This window comes from Opisthocomus hoazin, chromosome 6 (assembly GCF_030867145.1).
Source record: "Opisthocomus hoazin isolate bOpiHoa1 chromosome 6, bOpiHoa1.hap1, whole genome shotgun sequence".
Taxonomy (NCBI): Eukaryota; Metazoa; Chordata; class Aves; order Opisthocomiformes; family Opisthocomidae; genus Opisthocomus; species Opisthocomus hoazin.
In genome coordinates, this window is record NC_134419.1 from 7,861,490 (window position 1) to 7,883,932 (window position 22,443).

Consider the following 22,443-nt stretch of genomic DNA (forward strand, 5'->3'; position numbering starts at 1 on the left):
CAAGCAGCCACTTCCCGCCGAGTCATACGGCTGAAACGAGAGAAATAACTAGATTACATTGATTTGCATTTCAGGTTGCAGAGACTGGAGAGAGTAAGAAACATACGCACCTGGGGTTTGGCCGGGCTGTTCTGCTGGGATTTTGGCAGAGCAGGTTTCTGTGGGAAGGGCTCTCCTTGGGGCCAGGCACTGCGCCCTGTGGTTCTGCTGCACTTGCAATTCCGAGGCAGCAGATGCCGCAGCCGAACAGGGAAAAGCACTCAGAGGGGGTGGAATTGGTCTCCAGGATTTTTCTTTTCACTGTGAAGAGACTTGTTGGGAGGAGCAAGTCCTCAAGCAAGCCTTAGCTCAGAGGTTTAGCCTAGAATAAATGTAGTTTCAGTACTTCTGTGTGAAAACCATGTTAACAAATCTGCGCTAGATACAGTCGGTTCAGCACGGGTTTTCCAGCCAATAGAGACCAGATGGTGAAAGCAACAGTGACTGAGGTTAACATACTGGCGTCTCATCTATTCTAGCCTGACAGCTTTTTGTACATGGTTCCAGAACTCAGTTATTCTATACAGAAATTTTACCAAAGCGCTTTAAATTATCAAATACAGACTAGGTCGTATAAATAAATAGAATAAATAATTTATCATGAGGACTGGTCATAACTCTATATAGTGTTTCCGTCTTTAACTCGTGGTTGCTGGTGGCAATGGGCACATTCGGTCTGGTGATATACTCTAAGAGAGAACCCCAATAGCAAATAGGAATTAAACCAATAGCTTTTAATAAAATTTATTCTAAGAACAGTTGAATAAGAAAGAAGTTACTTTCTGTGGGAACATCAAACAAACCTGAGGAACTTAAGGGGTTTACAGTTCGGCTCTAAAATTTTGTTGGTCTGTTTGAAGGTTGGCTTAAAGGTTAGGGGTTTTGGTTCTTTTTTGTTTTGCTGTCCTGAGATTTCGTATTTTTGTATGGAAGCAATAAAATTGTAGTTATTTATAGTTATTACTGCCGTGGCTAGGATAGAACTGAAAAACAAGAGGAGACCTTAGTCAAGGGACAGTTAGCCATGTGCCATGAATGTTTTAGGTCTGTTTTGTTGGTGCTTGCCTGCACCTCTAAGTGAGATTGTGTTTGCATTCCGTTCAAGCAAGCCTCCTCGCGTTGTGTGTAGTAAATGGCTCTTTAGTTGTCTTCCAGGGCTAATTTGTACTGAAAACCAATGTAACAAGTTTTCAGTTGCAATTAAAATATGTTTTGACAAACTGACTGTTTATTTAAGGAATCAGTAACTTTTTCATCATACAGAAATAAACAAAAGTATTTGATAACTGCATTTATCCTGTACTGTAATTAACGATGCTGTCATTTCTCCCTGACCTAGGAAATGATGTATATCTGGAATGGCTATGCTGTGATTGGAAAATGTCCCAACTTAACAGAAGGCATGTTAGAGACTTTAATTGAAGCAGAAGAAGCATTGGCAAGAAGTTCAGGTAATCAGTGATATCATTTAAGCAGTTATTTTACAGTGCAATAGCTAAAGATATCATCTGTGAATAAAGAGACACCCATTAGTAAAGTTAATCTGATCATAGGAGGAACGTAGATAATGAAATCATAAACTGTTAATGCAGACAGGAATGATTTTCCTTTTTAATATAGCAATAACTTACAATAGTAGCAAGTGATTTTCTATCCACAGATGTGTATTAGGAATAGTTTATGACATGTATTACACAACTGTTTATTTTGCTAGATCAAAATCAGCATATGCGTTGACTTGATTACTTCAATCGTGACGCTTTGTTATCCTCAGCTACTGGATTTCAGTTTGAAGGATAAATAGAAGGAGACAGGTCCATCTTCTGTTTTAAAAGTGCTGTCAGCTTATGATGTGACCTTGGGCTGAATGGTATTTGTGTGTCAACAGTATGCTGTAGAAAGCTGGGACATCAGGAATGGGCTTCCTTTGCACTATGAATGAGCATAAGACAGGGGATAGTACCGAACAGGAACAGGCTCTGCTACCACATCATCTGTCGGTTAATTAGCCATCCGTGAGAAAACTGAATTGATGTTTATTTCTTGCCAGTCTTTCCCAACTCCTATGGGGGTGCAACCAGTCTGCACAGCTTTTCTTGCAAAGTTTTCCCATACTAAATATTTGATCTCATTGTCATATGCTGCCTTCCTGCAAAAGGATCAAGCCCCTTTGGACAAAGGAATATGGGCTAAATCACTGCATTGCAGTCTTTTCTAGGACCTTGGTCTTCCTGTGCACATTGTGTTACACAGGAGTTGTAAGAGTTGCTTGAAAGACTAGCTAAAGCTCTCTGCTTTTTCATTAATTGAAAAGCAGAACGGAAGAATATTTTCAGTGAAGGTGACATCTTAGAAGCAGGCTTTTGACCCTTTCACCTTCTCTGTCACCCATTTTGTTACGTTATTTTGCATAAGTGAATTATTTCTCTGTTCCCTTTTTTTCTTAGTTGGTAAATAGTGGATAAGGCTGGCTTGTTGCAGGGATTTCTAAAAGCTGATTCATGTTTATAGAACACTATGAGGACATGTAATCAAAAAGTGGGATATATTTTAAACACACCAACAATTTAAAGTATCACCTGCTCCAAACAGTGAGTTGCTGTTTCCAGGCATCATGTTTTCCTTGAGCTTTCCTGACAGTGTTTCATATAATCACAGAATGGTTTGGGTTGGAAGGGACCTTATAGATCATCTAGTTCCACCCCCCTGCCAAGGGCAGGGACCCCTTCCACCAGACCAGGGTGCTCAAAGCTCCATCCATCCTGGCCTTGCACACTGCCAGGGAGGGGGCACCCACAGCGTCTCTGGGCAACCTGTGCCAGGGCCTCACCATCCTCACAGTGAAGAATTTTTTTCTTGTATCTAATCTAAATCTCCCCTCTTTCAGTTTAAAGCCATTACCCCTTGTCCTATCACTCCATGCCCTTGTACAAAGTCCTCTGTAGCTCTCTTGCAGGCCCCTTCAGGTACTGGCAGGCTGCTCTAAAGGTCTCCCCAGAGCCTTCTCTTCTCCAGGCTGAACAGCCCCAGTTGTCCCAGCCTTTCCTCCCAGCAGAGGGGTTCCAGCCCTCGGATCATTGCTGTGGCCTCCTCTGGCCCTGCTCCAACAGCTCCAGTTCTGTCGTGTGCTGAGGGCTCCAGAGCTGGATGCAGGACTCCCGGGGGGTCTCACCAGAGTGGAACAGAGGGGAAGAATCACCTGTTTGGGGCTAAACAATTGTATTTTCAAGTATTTTCTCTATATTACTCTTAGATTCATAGTGCGAGACTCTAACACTATAAAATTATGAATCTGGGGATGTGCTCCTAGCAGTGTTATACCATATGAGATGTGAAAGGAAAACTGCTAGTAGAAGTAATGTCTAGAAATGCAAATCTGATATGCATAATTATGCCTAGGATAGGTACCTAAATGTTTGCTTATACAGTCCAAGGCAGTTTGTAGGAGATGTTATAAGTAGAGGAAGTACACCCATGTGAACTTTTTTTATTATTCTTATGAAATACCTCTTCTGTGACCCTGAGTCATCTCATTGTGTACATACTTAGCGTGTCTACCTTTGCCCTCTTCCCTGTTCCTTCGAAGTTAGTTTGCTGCATAGTCTTTGGGCATCTTCCCTGGGATTTGCTTTGGTGACATATATATGTAGGGGCCTCTGTGGGACTTAGCAATAGAAGTGACTCCAGTTGTGGGATCAAGGCCTCCAACTGCGTAGTCCAAAGGGAGGCAGCTGTTTCATGCAGTATGTGTCAGCATTTCATCAGCTGGAGTGAGAGAGGAAGAGCCAGGTAAGCTTTGGAGTAGTGAAAACACTACTTTCTGCATTCAACAGCACAAGATGCAGTATCGCACATTTTGCAGAAATTCTTTTGAGTTATTATTTTGTGAATTGGAAATGAGCAAGCAAACTGAAGATTTTGCTTCTAAACTTTAAGACTGAAGCTGCCTGTGTGGAACGGCTATGAAAAAGCCAGATGTTTTCTTTGAAATGTATCATGAAAAAATTTTTTGATGGAGAAAGGGTGTTGTTAGTAATGACTTTGAACTGGGCACTGGTAAGGCTGATAAGACTCTGGGCACTCAGAAGTATAAACTCAAAAGAGGTGAACAGAAGATATGGTAAGAAGACGAGGGGATGCGAGGTGTAGATAGCAAAGTTCGGCACATTTTTGTTTAGCCAAACAAAGATGGAGAATTGATAGAACACTTGCCTACACATAGATGATGTGACTAGAAGTCAAGGAAGGAGAAGAGCTTTACATGCTAAAGAGTAATGAACACATAAGGTTAAGAGATTATAAACTGGACCTCAGTATTTCCAAAGTGGACACTTTAAATTAGGTTTTAGGTGTCAGAACAAGAAGAATGTGGAATAGCCTTTCAGTGGGAGTAGGGAGGGAAAGAACAGCCCAATAATTTTTAGACAAAGTTTGATTAATTTATTAAAAGCTTGATGCGTGTTTGTCTCTGCATTAAATGAACTAAATTGACCAGTTAGTTCTTCTGTCCTGTGTTCCAGTAAACGGATTGTGCTCACACCTACCTATGTAGAAGGTTCTGCTGCTCTAGCGTTTTCTAAAATGTGCTGTTTTCTTCATCTTTCAGCTACAGAATTACTAGCAGATGACCAGTGCGTGATAAAACTGTTAAAGGGTTTATGCCTCAAGCATTTGGGCAAGATCTCAGAAGCAGAAGACCATTTTAATTACATCTGTGTAAAGTAAGTTTTCGTACCTGGCAGGTAGGAGAGCTCTTGAATTTCTCAGTAACTATTCATTTCCAGTAAGAGGAGATGCAACTGTGATATGAATAGAAGGGAGAGGACTGCGGTATCTTTAGTATTTATTTCAGTTGCTTTGATATCAAGAAATTGCAATTTTAATTACCAGTATTGTTAGCCATGTATGGAAGAAGAATTGCAAATCTGCACATTTTACTGAGATATTTTCTCCTTTCTTGGGGATTATACGTGCATAAAATTTTTGAGATACCACTTCCCTTTCCCCTCCCCTTCCTCTTAGCAGTCGTGAAGAAGCTGTACCCAAAAAGCCAAATGCAGTCTGCAGAGACAGATGGCAGCACGATTACACTTGGAACTTCTGTACATCATGCAGTGAATGGCATCGCTTTTTGTCAGTTCACATGGATAGAGCTCATAATATTACCATCTTTTCTGATACTTTCCTGATAATAAAGGCAATATACTGAGAAATAACATACTGTGCAGGGTGGTTATGCAGAATACACATTTAATAACCTGATAGGTAGCTTTGGATAGTAAATATGACAAGTGTTGTAATACAGATTGATTGCTCCTTCTGATCTTAGCTAATCTCCTATTTATTTGTGTTTGGAACTGTTAAATGAAGGAAACAATGTATGATTTCAAGATCTTGAGACTATTTCTTTTCCAATGCAGTGAGAAGAAGATAAAATATGACCATTATCTAATTCCAAATGCCTTGCTGGAGCTGGCAATACTGTATCTAGACCAGGATAGAAGAGAAGAAGCAATAAAACTACTGGAAAGAGCAAAGTAAGCAAGGGAAAAACCTGTGCTGATGTCTGATGATGGGTCAGTATGGTATTTTACTGGTTAGCAGGAAGCAGAAACATTTCATTGATATAATGGGAACTCATTGTTTCATTTTTCCAATGGAAGCACGCATGGACTAGTTTTGGTTTGGACCTTTCTAATGGTAGACACTATCTGATCGTTCATTCAGTCTATGACTTACCCATCCATTCTGGTAAGAGCAAAAGAAAAATTTAAACATGTTATATGAACATCAGAGGCTTCCATAAGAAATAATATATGTGTAATAAAATATAATAATCTTTGTAGTCTATTTACTTATTCATAAAAGGTGTATTAAATTAAATCAAAGCTCTGTGTTATGGCTAGAATAGTATTACTCAAATTGATGGCTAGCAGTGCTTTTTTCCTTCCTTGGTGAAATACATTTAAGGTAATGCTTCAGGTTGCATTTAGTATCTTTGTATTGTTTCATCTGCATCTGAAAGGCAACTGAAACACCTACTTTTCTATTTTGTGTGACTGATTTTTCTAGCAAAGTAGGTTTATCAGGAATAAGGGCTACGAGGATGGTGAGGGGACTGGAGCATCTCTCCTACGAGGAGAGGCTGAGCTTGTTCAGCCTGAAGAAGAGAAGGCTGAGAGGGGACCTTATAAATGCTTACAAATATCTGAAGGGTGGGTGTCAGGAGGATGGGGCCAGACTCTTTTCAGTGGTGCCCAGTGACAGGACAAGGGGCAATGGGCACAAACTGAAGCACAGGAAGTTCCATCTGAACATGAGGAAGAACTTCTTCCCTCTGAGGGTGACGGAGCCCTGGCATAGGCTGCCCAGGGAGGTTGTGGAGTCTCCTTCTCTGGAGATATTCAAGACCCGCCTGGACAAGGTCCTGTGCAGCCTGCTGTGGGTGAGCCTGCTTTGTCAGGGGGGTTGGACTAGATGACCCACAGAGGTCCCTTCCAACCCCTACCATTCTGTGATTCTGTGAATAGTTGGACTTGATCATGTATGTTCTTTATTATAAAATCAACAAAATACAGGTTTTGCCTCTGTCTGAGCCTTTACTTCTCTGCTGAGCCAAAGTTTCTTGGGGGCAGGGAGGAGAGGGCCTCCAAACCAAACCCTTGCCCTCTTCAAGCATCCTGCAGCAGGGTGGTTCACCTCTCTGCTTGGCTCCTGAATGAGTGCAGATGTCTGCATCTTCCCAAGGGCAGGGAGTCGCGCAGTCACTGCCGCAGGTGTGAGCAGCTACAAAACTGATGTCTGGCCCCGAGTGTCGAAGAGATCAGATAGAGTTTTCATATTGAGCTTTTGTCCAAGTCAGTCCCCTGTGCAAGACAGAGCGGTGAATCAGCCTACTGAAGATTGTGCCAAAAGCCTGCCAACGCAAAAATTAAAATATTGCAGTTCTTAACCTCCTGTGTTTGTGAGCCTGGTTCTCTGTAGACTCATGGAAGATCTTAAGAGCAGCAAAAATTGCATTAGCAAAGTGCAATGGAAAGTGTTTCAATTGGTTTCACATTCCTGAAAGCATGTGTCTCCTCCTGTCCTCATTTCCTTTGTTCAAATCTCTCTTAAGAAGAGCTCTAGAAATTAATGATTCAGCGCTTCTTGTTCCATCTGGTCCTTCTGTCGCTTGCTGCCCAGCCGTTGCACCTTTCCCCTGATGGCTCTGTGGGGCTCAGGTCGCAGGCCCCCTCGAAGGAAGGCCTTTGGCTTAAAGAAGAGCACCAGCAGACAGCAGCCCTTAAAAATTTGTTGTTACCCAGTGTGTGGAAAGCTAATATTCAGACTTGCTATGCTGAAAGAACTCATGGAAACTAATGATATGCAAAAAAACCCACCCAAACCACAACCCCCCCCACCTTGTTTCAGTCAGTCTTAAAAAAAAGAGCAGTCCTTAACATTTCCACCTGTAGCTGTTATGCTGCATTGAAATGCTCAGGGTTTATAAGCTAAAAATGCTGAAAGTCTTTGCAGCCACTGGAGGGAGAGGGCCCTGTCGGGGGGGTTCAGGGCTGCAGAATTAGCTTTGCAGTTGGCAGGAGTGCAGCCGAGCGCTCGGCTTGTGCATGACGCTTGATTTGCTTGACCTAAATCCACATACTGCTGCTGGCTTGATGTTTCAACTCTGGGAGGAAGAGTGGAATTAGATGATAAACAGTTTTGGCTTGGTCATGCATGGAGATATTTCTATTTGTATTACTGTAAGCTACAAGCAAGAATTATCAGCCCACTGATGAGAAATACAGTATCTGCATGACAAAATCTGCTTAATTTAAAGAAAAATCTCCAAAGAGTTTCAGGTCAGCATACAGCAGAACCTGGACACCACCTTTTCTCGTTCAGCCTCCTGGATGTTGCATATATAAATGATAAGCTGGTGTAGGACGGGTGTGGAATTCCTTGTTCTCACAAAGAGACTGCCACTGCCATAGTGACAGATACCATGCTGCCATGCTTGATTTGAATTACAAGTTTTGAACTGAAATGCTTTTAAGGTATACAGACTGTTTAATACTTAATGCTATGCTTCTGTAAAGTGACAAATATCTTCTAAAAGAAACTTAGCATGGTCTAATCTTCTTTAGTATCTGGATTCTGTATCCATCCTGCAAGAGCTGACATTTTAATACCTATTAAGTAGGATCTGCCCTTTCTGCATGGTCCTAGGGGCAAAATTTCTTTTTTTATATAAGCTTTTCCATGAAAATACAGATTGTTTTAATGTTTCTGTAACTCTATAGACCATGATATAGCTACTGGAGACTGTAGGCAGCTGACACTGCTGAGTCAGCCACTAGATGTGTGCGGGGGAAGTCCTGCCCATCGTTCCTCGGGCTGGTGAATTGCTCCTGGAAAGCTGGTCCGGAGTCTCGTGTGTGCCCACTTTCTCTGTGCGAGCTTCTAGGGCAGCAGATTGTCTGCCCTGATTCCCTACGCACAGCACACATCGTTGACAACCACAGGGTGTTTCCCTCTTCTGCTTTAGGACAGCTTCTCTCTCTTTTTCTTTTTTTTTTTTTTTTTTGGTCTGTTTTCTACTTCCTTGGAATGTGTCTGCTGAACTAAGATGAGTCCATCTATTAAAATGAGGAAAAAAAAATCCTGAAATTGTTTGTATTCAGATTTGTCAGTTATACTTTAAGAAGGGGAAAAAAAAAATCTACTTTCTCAATGTAAACTAAGTGGATGTGATAGATATTTAATGTGAACTCCATATTTTGATTGAGTGGAACAGATTCAATTACTTATTAAGCTATATTTTTCTGGTAATTGCCAGACAGTGGAACTACAAAGAAGGAACAAAGAGCTGCATTGTTTGGCTAGGAACACATGCCTTATATTTTAGAGTAGGCAACAAAGGAGCTTGTGAAGAAAGGCTTTTTTGCTGTCCACAGTTGTTTTGCTTAGAACAGTAATATAAAGATAACTCGAAGATGTTTAAAAAATATATATTCATCAGAGTGGATCTGCTTTTGTTTTAGACAAAACTACAAGAATTACTCCATGGAAACAAGAACGCATTTCAGAATTCAAGCTGCCCTGCACCAAGCCAAATCCGCCCCAGAAAATGGAATGCACTCCGGAGCCTCGGCAGTGTCGTAACTTTTTCTTCTTTGATGTCCTGTTTGTTGCGAACTTCGGTGCAGAAAATTACTGACACTTTAGAATTATTTTTCCTTCTCTTTCAAGTCAGTGAGAAACCAAATCATTTAATATTTTAAAGGTGATGCATAAAACATTAATCTAGTGTAATAACATGGCAAAAAACCTCTCAAAACAACCATAGCCCTGAAAAATATTGGTTTTCCAACAGTGACTTTTTGAATACTTACATCTGTGTAATTCATTTTTCAATCATGTGCCTTTTTTTTTTTCTTGTGTTCGCAATATTTTCTAAGCAAGCTACAACATAAAAGGGAACAATTGAAAAAAAACAAGAAAACTTTAAAGATTCATGGAGTTGATCTCCGTTAGCTATAAATGTTTGTTTGACTTCATGTTGGAGCAGTTGAGACGGAAGCATCGCTTTTTCCAAGTACCTACTTAGCTGCAATGGTTTGAGAAAATCGCAGTGCACAAGAAGCAGCAGGGAGGAGCTCTGACTCCTGGGCACTTCCAGTTGTGTGTAGAAAGCTTCTCTTTACCGGCTTTGACTGGTCACATTTTTGCTTCTATAAGAAACTTGCTGGTGAAAAAAAAATGGTCTCCCTTATGCAAGTATCTTGATTTTTTCTTTAATTTGGGTTTCATGTCAAGTGTGCTGCTCGCAGCGGCTGAATGATTTACCAAGGATTTGGCGGGGGCAGGGTGATGGCAGTATAGAACTGCATCCCTCCTTCTTTGACAAATTGAAAAATGGGAGGTCCTTAGGAAACAGTTTTTTCATCAGAATGAACACGGTTTGAAGTTTATATTGTATTTAAAGCACAAGTCCTTGGAGGTCACTTAAGAACCAGCTGTGTTGCTCTGGCTGCGCAGCAATATGGAGTTACTGTGACAGTCAGTTCCTTCTTAAAACAATTTCTTAGGTTTGCCTAGCATGAGATGTCCACGTTTAAAGAGATCGCGTGGCCATGGTCGCTGTGTGAAGCTGGGACTGGAGCAGGCTGTCTTGGCACAGCGCTCTGCTTTTCACCAAGGAGAGCCCTTTACCTTTTTGCTCTGTATTGATCTTTTGGGGGAATTTCGGTGTAAGGGGCTTTGAGAACAGAGCAGAGAGCTAGCTCTGCTTTCCGGCACTGTCTGCCATAGAATTGCTGCTTTTCTGCAAATCTGGTGAAGTCAGACGTAACACATATTTGACTGGTATTTACTGTTCTCCAGGCTGGCTCCATGTTTGTATGCCTGTGGTTTTTTGGGGCACACTTCTACCTCCCTTTTGAAAGAGCTTCTTCCCCATGACCCCTTCTGACATGTGGAGATGGGAGGTCTTCTGACAGCCCTTTTTCTCCGATGGAGATGTTTGCCAGGAAGATTCGTATCTTTGTACCTCACAGCGCATATTCTTTCTAAAGTGATTGTTCCCAGCAGAAGAGAATTGACAGATTATAGCTCTGCCTTCACCTCCTCTGAGCAAATGACATTGTTTTATAATTGCAAATTAATATGCAAGGAGACAGAACCACCTGTTCCTCAACACAGAGAACATGCATTGTCTTAAAAATAGACAGCCTTTAGAGAAGTCTTCCCAAGTTAAAATCATAGATGAAAAATGCATTTTTTAAAGCGACTTTCTCAGATAAATTCAGTTCAGATAAATTTCTCAGTTCAGATAAAATTTAGTATAAACAGTTCTGCTATTTACATATTGCACATCAAAACCTAAGTGTAAGAGTTCAGCCATTCTTTGTATAGAATAAAAAAGATTCTTGTTCTATTTCATGTATATAATGCCTCTTATTCCAGTTGTGTCCTTTTCAAATATTTTGGCAGTCTTAGCATCTTTTAAGCAAGCAATGCTGTGAAAATTAGCATAAATTGTGCTTTGCAGAAAGTGAACAATCCTTCCGACTGTAGATTCATCTCTCAAAGCCACTGAAATGCTCTTTGAAATTTCACCCACAAGCGAGTTCCGCCTGGTCTCGGAACCTTTGCACAAAGGACATGCTGTGCAATACGCAGTCAGCTTCCCTGATTCTTTGCAGCGATGAAAACCCTAAGATTTTTGTAGTGGTCTTTGGTCGAGCACAAGCACCAGTCGTATCATGGACCTGATCTCCAGCTTTGGCTGAGGACTTTGTAGTTAGCCATGATCAAGCAGTCCATGCTTTCACTCTGACTTTTGAGCTCCCAACCAATAGCAAACACCTTCCTGATGTGACAACAAAGATTTACAGGCTGCAATATTCTGAACTCGATGAAGGGAAGTAACACCTTGTTTGCTAGAGGATGAATGGAAGGTCTGGGGCGTTGTTACTGTCCGTGTTTCTCACTGTGTTACATTTTGAATTGCCCACCGTTACTCTTTGTTCATCAAGGTGCTTCATTTTTGGACTAGGGATCAAAAACTCAGTTGGGATTGTTTTTCCGTTGCTGCTTCTGAAGCTGCTGCATTCTGCCTGCAGCAGCTCTCCAGAATGGTAAATCGCTTCGCCAGTCTGGAGTCCCAAGTACCAGGAATTGGGGAAAGCGCAACTGGTGTGAGTTCTCCAACAGCCTCAGCATTCAGTACGTTCACCTACCAGAAAACAGCAGATACTCTGGTGGAATCGCAAATCAAGGATTTTCAGCATGGCCTAAGATTCAGGGAACACTGAGTACAGCTTCAGATGGGCGTAGTCAACACCTCATTTGCAGAAGGAGCGCTTCCTTCTGCTTTCAGACCTTGCATTGTCTGACCAACGCTCGAGAAGCCCACTCTTAGTACCAGGCTTTAGCTGACAACTGGTGGTATCAACTCTTCTCAGTCCTTGGCAAAGCCAGAGAAGTTAACCAAAGGCAAACTAACAGCTCGTATAGCAGAAAATAGTTTTCTGCACTTGGTAGGACCTTTATCATAAAACTTGAAAACTATTTATTTTTCTGTGTATTTTTTTAGTATGACTGATAAGTGGTTTCCTGCTAGGAGCTGAGGAGGGGCAGAAATTCATACTTGGTTTCCTGGCTGGCTGCAGCAATTGCCATGGTGCCCCATGTGATACCGCTGTGCCATCTGAAAGTGGTAGTGGTCGGGAAGGTAAAAGCAGTAAAATGAGCATCACTTTTATCACTAGATCTGTATGTGGCACCCATGTACCTATGGTCTCTCCTTAAACTGAAGGGCGGATACGGGCTGAAAAGCCACCAGCTTATTCTGAGTTCTAACGAGGTGTACCGACGTCAACACCTAGCTCCTAGAGGTAACACTGGACGGGGTAACCTGTTGGATGAAGAACGGTGGGCTGAAGCTGAACCTGGTCACAGGTTTTCTTGATGATCAGAAGATATTTTGGTGAAGTCACAAACACGATGCAACTACTCCTGTTTGGAAACGCCCACTTACGCTTGCTCAGCTAAACCAGCACCACAGAAACATGCTTTGATTTATTACTGATAGGCAGTTCTGTTACCATCTACAATGAACACATTCTGTCACAGATGGTTAGTTTAAAGACTGTCCTGTTCTGACAGTGCCTAGCCTCGGGTTGTTTACACTGTGGTGATAACAGCATTCAAAACTTTCCTTAGGAAACTTTGCCTTTTCTAAAACAGAGCAGCATAGAACAGGACCATATCAAACATTTCCTCCCATTTCACTGTTTCTGGCGTTACACTCTATATTAGGTTGAGTGCTGTAGTATTCTTGGTTGGTCTGGGTCCAAGACTACTAAAAGATCATGGGGTGATAGCCTTGACAGCTTGCATGCCTCTGGCCCAAGAGAAGCACCAAGCAATGCTCCTCTGTGTGAGGCTTTCCTAGAGGTCAGTCCCAGAATGGAAAAGGCGCTCCCAAGAGTTTAAATACAACACTCGCGGCCTCCGGTTCCATCTGCGAGATGCATTTCTTTGCCTTCCCAAGCATAAAAACACAGCAGCAAAGCAAATGGATATGAAATGACCAAAACAATGCGTTCCACGCAGTTCCCCCTCTGGGAGGAAGAGGAGAAGATAAAGGGGTGAGTCATGTTGTTTACTGCTGTACAGGAAAATGGGTAATGGTTGGCAACGTCACCGATGAGCCAGATCGGAAAACCTGAGCAGACTGGAGATGAACTGGCTTCTTTTCTCATTATGTTCTGCAAATACCTTTTGGTGATAGATTGTAAGCAAAGCGTGTATTGGCAAGTATTTTAATTGAATGATTTGTCATCATAAAATATTTTTTAAAGATGCTATCTAGGTTTGCTTCAGGTGTTTTTAAAAAAAAAAGATAAATACAAATACTGTCTTTTAAAAACCTGCCCAGTTAATCCCTGTCTCCAAGATTTATGAACAGCAACAGAGCTAATAAATATCGGCATTGCACTGTGGTAAAATTCTGCATGGTGTTTGCTCCAAATTCAACAATGTTTTTGTAGGACTGGGCTGTGTTCCATTATGTTCTGGGTATTCTGAATCGCTGGACCTAATCACTTTCTTTTCTGGCTGAACATAGGCAAAATGTTTATTTAGAATTACGTATTGTGTTCAATTCGACCTGCTTTGTCTCTCTGTCTCTCCTTGACTGTTTTACAGAAAGAATACAAAACAGCAGTCACAACCCCTCCTGCACGCTTTCTTTATGGGCTGCTTCAATTCAGAAAAGAGAAAACAGAGGAAAAAACCTATGTTTATCTCACATTAGTCAAGAACTTTAACAATTTCAGGTCTGTGGCTGAAAAGCCATGTAGCAACGTGGTGAGAAAGAGCAGATAAGTAGAAGCTGCAACATTCCAGACAGTTTCCATCTCTCCCTGTTCCATTTCTCCTGCAGCACGCAGGGTGCGGAGGTGAGGAACCGCTTCCTTCGCGCCGCAGCCGTGTGGGATCTTTGCAGTGCTGGAGCCACAGGGGCTGCCGGCATCACAGGTGCAGTTCCAGGATGAGCTGGTGGTGTTTGTGGATGCGGTGCTTTTCCCGGCGTTTGGGTGCGAGATGCCCAACGATTGCCTCTGCTGATGCTAGCTGGAGATGCAAAATAGGAACAGTCTCTCTAAAAGTCAGCAGAGCTCAGTACATCACTCCAGGGAGGTGAAGCAATGTTGTTGAACTCTGGAAGTACAACACGTGCATCGTGTTCAATGTCATCTCCACCTGGGTACAGCACCCAGTACTGCTGTCGTCACCGCCAAGGTTACGCAGCCTCTGCTGGGCAGCTGCAAAGCTTCTTTAGAAGCAATCAGCAGGGCCAGCTGTGGGTTTGGTATTCGCTTTGGCCTTCGTAGTTACGGTTGGTGGATGCCTGGACCCTGGGGCAGGTCTCCGTTCCGTGGCCGGGCTCATCGCTGCTGCAGAGTTCTTGGTGTTCCTGAGGAACAGCAGGAAGCGCACGTGTACGGCCTTTGCTACGTGTCTACTGAAAGTATAGGATCTGTCTCTCACACACACATATATATATAAAAAAGTGATTATAGATATACACAAAAAGTGTGTGTATGTATGTATGTATACTCACACGCACCAGTAGCAGGCTCTGTAGCCAAAGCTTTTTGAGAACTGTTCTATTAAATTCAGCACTTAAAAAAGTGAGATGTATGAAGCAAAAGCTTTGACACCTTTTCAGATGACGGCTGAGGAAAATGCGGGGAGGTTAAAGGCTTTTACTCATGGGTTGCTGTGGGATCATAAAGGAAACAGAGCGTGTGCATACAGCCTTCTACAAGGAGAAATCCCCCCCAAAAAACAGGCAGTCTAACACGAGCTCTTCGGTGGTAACCTCACCAAAAAGCAGTTTTAGGGTTCAAGGGCCTCATGCAGTTTTTGCTCTGGACGAGCAGAGCCCTGCCTCAGCGGGGCAGCACCCAGCACGGCCCCGTCCCGCTCAGAAACCAGTCTTGGTGTGATACATCTTTTCCCCCTTGAATTTCTGCCTTGTCTGCCTCCCTCGACTTGCTTGCCCAGCGTGGAGCCTTTATTAGACAGGCAGCTGCCGCCAATAGGGTGGAAGGGCAGGAAAAAGATGCTGAAGAGGTGGAAGTCTGTCTGTCTGTCTGCAGCAAGAACCCTGGCAAATGTGCCTCCAGGAAGCAAGAGCAGGGCCCGCTGTGTCCAGGAGAAACGGGGCTGTGGCCAGCCAGGGTGCATGGAACACGTGCAGGGCGCTGCACGTTTACCGCCGGGTGCGGAGCTGTTGTCGAAATGACTGATTTAAAATAAAGACAAGTATTTTCTAGGGGTCGGTGCTGCAAAGATTAGGTTTATGATTATGAAGGTATTGCGACTTGTTTTCCAGCTGAGAGGCCAGAGGAGGTTTGGGGGCTTTTTGCTTGCTTGCCGTGCAGTTGCTCCCCTCTTGCTGAGCAGGGACAAACCTTCGCGCTGCCGGAAACACGCGCAGGCACTTTCACAAATCTTTTTTTTCAGTGTAGAGTCCTCTCTGCCGCTAAGGCTGTGTGTCTGCAGAGTGGCCGCTGTAATAAATCAGCTGCTAGCATGCACACACAGTGATTTCTTCTGCTTAAATCAAAAAAGGTGCTTTTGCAGAGTAAGTCTGGACTGTTCTTTTTATCAAAAAGCATAACCTTCATGTTTCATACCAGGAACGCCAAAGCCCCTAACTCTTATCCCGGAACAGATTTAAATGCAAGATAATCTGCAAAGGATGGCTAGCATAAATTATATTCTTCAAAGTCAAATGCTGTATAAAAGTTAATTCTTGACGCTAATTTTTTATTCTGGGTATTAAGTCAAGAAGGGTTCTTCTGCACAGATTTTATTCAAGTTTTTTTATAGGTTACCAACTAGTATGTCTGTTTTTAATAAAAATGTGCTGTCTGTAATAAACTATTTGTAGTCAGCTAGCATCCACTTTGTTTCTAAGTCCATTTTAATCCAGGATTTAACTGGTGAGAGGCCTCGCATGTTTGGTGTCGGCCATCTTGTTACTTATTTAACTGACAGTCTGACTCGGAAGAATTCTCATCTTTACCACGATTGCACAAGGACAGGAAATGTCGAAGTCTTGAAGCTGTGGCAACTGAAAGAAATTCAGGTGTTTCGTAACCCCTTAGCCTAGAAACGTACGCTCCTGCGGCTGCAGGGAGAGGACTGTCAGCCTGCCAAACACCGAACTGCTTTCAGCCCCAGGGAGCTGCAAGGCAGTGGGAACTTTTAAAACCTGGCGTGGTTCAAGCCCTTCTACACCACCAGCTCGTCACAAAGGAAGTCTCTGGGCTTTTTTTGTTTATGCACAAATTGGACGATTCTCTCCCAGATTTACACAATGAACTGGCAACCAGTAACAAGGATTAGCATCCTTAGATGTAAAACAATTAAAGTGGTAATTCCAGCAGCATGCAAGAATTTTTAAGCATAAAGGTCTTAACTGAGCATTCATTACTTGTTATTGCATCTCTTTTTCCTGAGATTTGTGGGAATTTGGGATTTTTTTCTGTTGTACGAGACAAAAAAAAGCCCTTTCCTGCTCTAGTGTGCAAACATAACCTACCCGTTTCCCTGCTGCGCAAACGCCTGGGACGCTGGCAGTGCCCTTGGTCCCTGCCTGCTCCCTTTCTGCAGTGCTGCTCTGGCAGCCCCTTGCTCTTCAAATGGGACAGGAGGGTGCTGCGAGAGGCCGTGGCGTCCGGCAGCGACCAGGGGTGGGTGGACTTGCAAACTCGCTGTCTCTTGCGTTGTTGCCTGAGATTGCAGAGGGTTGAGCCCGATGATCCGCTCAGCTATTTCTGGGTCCAGGTTTTACGGTTCTAAAGCACAGACAGCGTTGCTGCACTGAACGCTTTCATCAGACGGCACGGCCCCTGTGAAAGGCTCTAAAGCAACATTTTTTGATAACTGTCGATGCACCTACAAACTTGGGTACCTACAGACAGTAGCTGTGAGAGTCTTTTTTTTTTTTTCTTCAGATTGCTTTGGAGACATTTTACTACGGGCCTGTCCGCCCTGACCCGTACAGCCCTGGCAGAAGAAGGGCTGTGGCTGAACCGGTCCCGAGAGCGAGCGAGCCCTCTGCCCTCGCTGAGCTGCTGCAGGCTCTGGTCAGGGAACAGCGGTGCTGTAAGTGGGCTGGCTCATAGGTCTGAAGCATCAGTAATTTATTAGGCACCTCTAAGACAGGAGGCAAATATGATCTTCAGCTTACAGCTGGCGGAATTAAGACACAGATCTGGTTTCACAACTGTAGCTAAAACTCAGCTTACACATTATTTTGCGTTAAATTCAGATCAATTACTTTGAATTAGAAATCATCCAGAACAGCATTGCACCTAAAAACTTGAAAAATCATTTGATTTATTTGTTATATTTACACATTTGTTTTTAAGCTAAAATTTGAGCTTTCTGGAATGTTTTTGTGTAATCAACTCTAGTTTTAGCCCTTCACACCTTTTTGCTATTTAACAAGCATTTTAATAAAAGTCATTTTTTCCCTTAGCCCGGTAAGTATATCAGTGTTAAAAGTTCAACTATACAAAGTGCCTAGAAAAGCATTCAGCTCAGTAATCGGTCACTTCATATTTCTTTCAAATCTTTCTTAATCAAGTCTTGTAATAAATAAAGACTAAAACCAACATGACAATGCTATTTTTTCAAATTGTTCATTTGCCAATTTTAACAAGATAAAGAAAAGAAATGAATACTTAATGTGGACATTGTTTTACCAAAAAAAAAAAAAACAAACCTCCAAAACAGACAGACAAAAAGGAGGACACAAAGGAACACACATGGAATGGTGAAAAGGAACAGTGATATTGCACAACTTCGGGTCTCTCTTCCCAGATTTTGATCCATGTCATTAGGTCTGTAAGAATTCATCAAAAATTGCATCCAGATAGATGTGCAGCAATCTGAGTGAACCTCTAGAGCTGCAGACTGCTTTCAGTTCCCTCTGACTGCTACTTGGAGTTCTTCTCTACGAGAGCAGGTTGCTGCCGGCTGCAGGAGCAATAAATAAATCAACATATTGATTCTACATTTTGCTGACCAACCCTTCAAAAATTTGCCAGAACACGCACAATTCTTCTATCCTGTAAGTACACTAAAGTCTTCAAGGTACTTGGGTCTTTAAGAACAACTTGTTCTATCAAGTACTCAAACTATATAGGAAAAACGATCACGAACATTCCCTGATTTGTTGTGGTTAACTTGAGATTGCATCTCATTTTGCAACACCAGGACTACTCAACGTATCAGTGTTGCACTGAATGTGTAAAAGTCACAGTAGGGTACATTAAGGAGGAAAGAAAAAAAAAAGTAAAAAACCCAAGCAAAAACATGCAAAGTGGATAAAAGGTCTTTACCGCTACAGTCTTTGCTAGAGCATCTCTTCACAAGCCCACGCTGTTGGCTACAGAGATCAGCCAGTTGCGTCATTCTGGCTATAGCAGTGCTGGTCTCCCCTCAACTGCTAGCTTGACAGTCTGCGTTTCTACAGAGTTTGCATTTATGTGCAGAACAAAATAGGTTTTTCTCCTATCTGGTTTCATATCTGCTTGGTGGCCTGACGTGTCAGCCAGCAGGGCTTAACAGATACATTTCATACAGGAGACTGAGATACAGTATGTTTATTCTTAGCTTCTGATAACCTAAGAACTACAAGAACGAGAGATGCAGTATCCATTTGCTAAGATCAGAGACAACCATTTTTAGGGAGAAAAAAGTAGAGTAAGTGATCAACGCTAACACTACCTTAGTTCCAAATATTTTTTTCCAGTCATGGTAGCTTAACTATTTGTTGTCCGTCTGGCCCACTTTTAACCCAATCAAGTTAAAGGTGACAAAGTTTAAGGACTGTTGTTTCATCAAAACCGAAGCAAGTTATAAAAACCATGAAACCATAATTTCACTGTAGGACTTGTTTCGTATCTTCCTATTCCGCATCACTTGTAGAAAAGGGATAATGCATCTCAGTTGCTTACAAGCTAGGAGATCACTTTGAAGTCTGCATATTCCTAACTGCAAACAAAATATAGCACTTTTAACAGGTTATAAATAAACTGGTTTTCAAGCATAGAGCCAGCCCAACAATAACAATACACTATTAAAAAGACCTAAGGCAATGAATTCCATCTCCAATGGAAAAAAAAAAAAAAAAGGAAAAAGAACTGTGCAAACAAGCTTAAAACTATTTCTTTGTGCCAGTGTTATAAAATGTCGATTTCAATAAAGCCTTGACCCAAATGCCAGGACTTGTGAAAAGAATCAGAACAAAACTGGTTACTTTATTTAGGAAAAAAATACTCCTACCTTGCTGCTAATAAAATTGGATACACGCAGTTTAAACATTTACAGTTGCTGTAACACTTTACACGATTCCTATATATGGGTGTAAGAACAAACATTAAAAGACAATGGTGGGTCAAGGCTTTACATTAAAAATAACAACCTACTTTTTCTATAGTCTCTAAAATACTATGTTTTTTTCCAATATTTGCAGCCATTCAGGAATATTTTTTATTCATTTATTAGGAAATGTATACTTTGTGCATGATCTTAATTCCTAATTCCTGGCTCTTTGGGCTGAATGACAAAAGGATCAAACCCATTAAAGTGGATGGTCTCCTCGAAGGTCGAGTGGAGAAACCCTGGCTCAGTTAGTCTCATATGACGACAGCAGTGCTGCATCCACTGGCTCCATGCAGGAGGGACAGGTAAAGGATCTCATCAACCAGTCATCTATACAGTCCAGGTGGTAAATGTGCATGCACGGCAGAAATCGGATAGGGTCCCCATAAACAAAGTCCATCATACAAATGACACATCTGGAGGGGGAAAAAGATCATAACAATATTTAAGCTGCTGTTACCACACTGGAAATAAAAAATAGTGTTGCATCTACTCCTGGGTATGTTTGAGTCGAACAGACGGTTAGTACTTGGAGGTACTGCGAGGAGTTATTAGCTCTGTCAGTGCTGGCTCCACCAAGCACTAGATTTTTTTTTTTGGTGTTTCCTTTGCAGTGTAAATGCGCTGGTTACAGCACCAGCGAGGGCAGGGAGCCTTCTGCGGGCACGGCGGGGGGCAGCCTGACAGAGCGCAGAGGATTAGAAACAGTAAAAGGGAGCCATAAAGGTGGGGAAGTAACATGAAATTATTTCCTCATGAAGAGAGGATAAAGAGGAAAAAAAAACAAACTTGCAAGGACATGAACTACATGGGCTGGGAAGTAAGTTTCATCCATAGCAGGAAAACAAGCGAGGATAAAGGAAAGAGCCCTCAGCATGGTCATTTTTCTGAACGCGACATTAAATTACAGTCCCTGAAACTGAGGCCAAACCAGGAGGACAAGGTCAGGTTTCCCAGGGCGGTATCACAAGCCAATGCAACGGCCACGTCAGCGCAGTTTGGTCTCTGTTACTTACTCTCTGATCTTCTTCTCGGAGCCGTCTCTTCCCGGATCGTAGACGCCCTTAGGTAGATGCTGAATAAGGCCTATCCTCTGCGCTATTCTGATCTGCTCCTCCTCCGTCAGCTGCGTGGCCAGCCGAGTCTGGCTAGGAGTCGGGTGGTAAACAGGAACAGGGACCTGCTCCTAAAATTAAAATATTTCGGTTACAACACCACAGAGGCTTTCCTAGCATTTCGTAGCACAGTGCAGGCAATGCCTTGAACTTTTCCTCCCTTGGTCCTACAAACGTTTGTATGATCTCCCACTCCTGCTTTGCAGTTTTGGGGCCATAATCACACTGAGAATGGGATAACAAATTGAGGCCAGTCTTGAGCAAGGAGCTGCTCGTGGTTGTTCTCTGCAAAAGCGTTTTATCTCCAGGAATCGTCCGTACATGGAACAGATGTGACGAACTCCACGTGACAGCAGGGAAATAAACTGCACAGGCCCCTGGTGAGCTGCTACGATCGCAGACTGAACAACGCAATGGCTGAGGAAGAGCCCCCAGCACTTGCAACATGCAGTAGATTTATTTTAGATTTAGGAAGAATTATTTGCAAAGATGAGGACAGTCCCTATTCTTAAGAGTTTTAGAGAGGAAGGTTTTATTGGTTCTGTAGTAACTAAAATTTATGTAAACTGTTCTGGGCCACACAAGCTCCAATCCAGAACTGCACATTTCATTCTTGTGCATTTAAAAAATGCCACCTGGACAACAAAAAGCATCACTTAAGTAATCCAAGTTTCACATTTGTTCTCGTACATTAATATGATTTTACAGGTTCTCCCAAGCTGGACTTCAAGTGCTGGATGTTTAAAGTACCTATTTCCCAAACAAAAAACAGGCAACGTGTAGGTACTGCGCAGTCCCTCCTCTGCCACGTTCTCAGAAGCTGCTTTTAAGTACTAGCAAACGTTAGATCAGATATTTTCACTAACATTTGTATTAACGTGGTCCTTATTTTACTTGCTTTTAAAGCACTTCGGATGTAAATACCAGTTTGGAACAGGAGATACTGGTGGGGCAGTACTGGCCAGCAGCCACAAATCTGCTGTTAGGAGGGAGAGGATTTCTTGCAATGGGCCATTTTCATGGTGCTCCTTAAACAGCAGAAAAACATTCAACTTATGGATGTGTTCTGAGCCTGAACCTGGTGCATCAAGGACACAACAGCACCGATTCATCCGTCTGAAAAATGCAGAAGGTGCTGTTTCGGAGGCCGTTGCTGCAGAACAAGCTTGCTGAGGGCGCGCGTGCAGCTGCGCCGCAGGCAGCACTGAGGCAGCACGCGTGGCCCCGGCAACGCGCCCATCGCCAGATTCCCGCTCGCCCGTCACCGGGACGGGGACGACGTGGGCCTTCACCGCCTGTGACGGAGCAACCGCTGCCGACAGGCGCCTGTCCCGACAGAGCACGGAGCGCTGCCGGCATCTCGCTCCAGGCCTTCCCAGCAGCAGGAACCCGGCTGTGTTCCCCTCGCCCGCTCGCCCCTTGCCCCGCTCCGGCAACGGCCCGGTGCCGCGTTCAGCGCTGAACTGCCACCAGCACCTGGCAAAGTCCAGCTGTGGGGTTCAACGCCTGTAACGCTGCGCTTGGAAACCCCAGTAAAGCGATGCTTCTTTCGCTGCTAGGAAGCACGGCAAGCAGAAGGACAGACGGAGCTCCTGGACGGCCAGGGAAAGCAGCCCGAGGGGCGCGCGGCCTCTCACCGGCCAGTGCCACCAGCCGCAGAAGTCCTCGCTTACGAGAAATGCAAATAAAACAAATACAAGCGTGCCTGGCAATTCTTCTTTTAACACAGTGGCTACCACTTGCAATTCGGCTGTGGGGTAAAATTCAGAGTCTTGTCTTCATTTAGCTACCCTAGGATTTCCCCCTCTGACTTCCTAGCAGAACTCAG

The 22,443-nt window shown here is 43.1% G+C and overlaps 2 protein-coding genes across 3 annotated transcripts in view; one reads left to right on the forward strand and one right to left on the reverse strand.

Moving 5' to 3' along the window:
• The window catches only part of TTC39A (tetratricopeptide repeat domain 39A), a 210,724-nt gene that overhangs the window by 39,328 nt on the left and 148,953 nt on the right, over positions 1-22,443 (forward strand). Inside the window, exons 15-18 of one of the 2 annotated variants that reach the window (XR_012764384.1) lie at positions 1,379-1,490; positions 4,646-4,760; positions 5,460-5,576; positions 9,066-10,909. Coding sequence is in view for 1 of the 2 variants with exons in the window: in XM_075424515.1 (XP_075280630.1) it covers positions 1,379-1,490; positions 4,646-4,760; positions 5,460-5,576; positions 9,066-9,186 (465 nt within the window). In the remaining variant the exon portion in view is untranslated. Of the gene's footprint in view, positions 1-1,378; positions 1,491-4,645; positions 4,761-5,459; positions 5,577-9,065; positions 10,918-22,443 lie in introns of those variants that run through there. The other variant, XM_075424515.1, reaches the window with a different exon arrangement.
• The window catches only part of RNF11 (ring finger protein 11), a 33,909-nt gene continuing 30,170 nt past the window's right edge, over positions 18,705-22,443 (reverse strand). Inside the window, exons 2-3 of the mRNA XM_075424516.1 lie at positions 20,517-20,686; positions 18,705-19,916 (exon numbers count right to left, since the gene is read on the reverse strand). Coding sequence (XP_075280631.1) covers positions 19,745-19,916; positions 20,517-20,686 — 342 coding nt within the window. The 3' untranslated portion in view covers positions 18,705-19,744. The remainder of the gene's footprint in view (positions 19,917-20,516; positions 20,687-22,443) is intronic.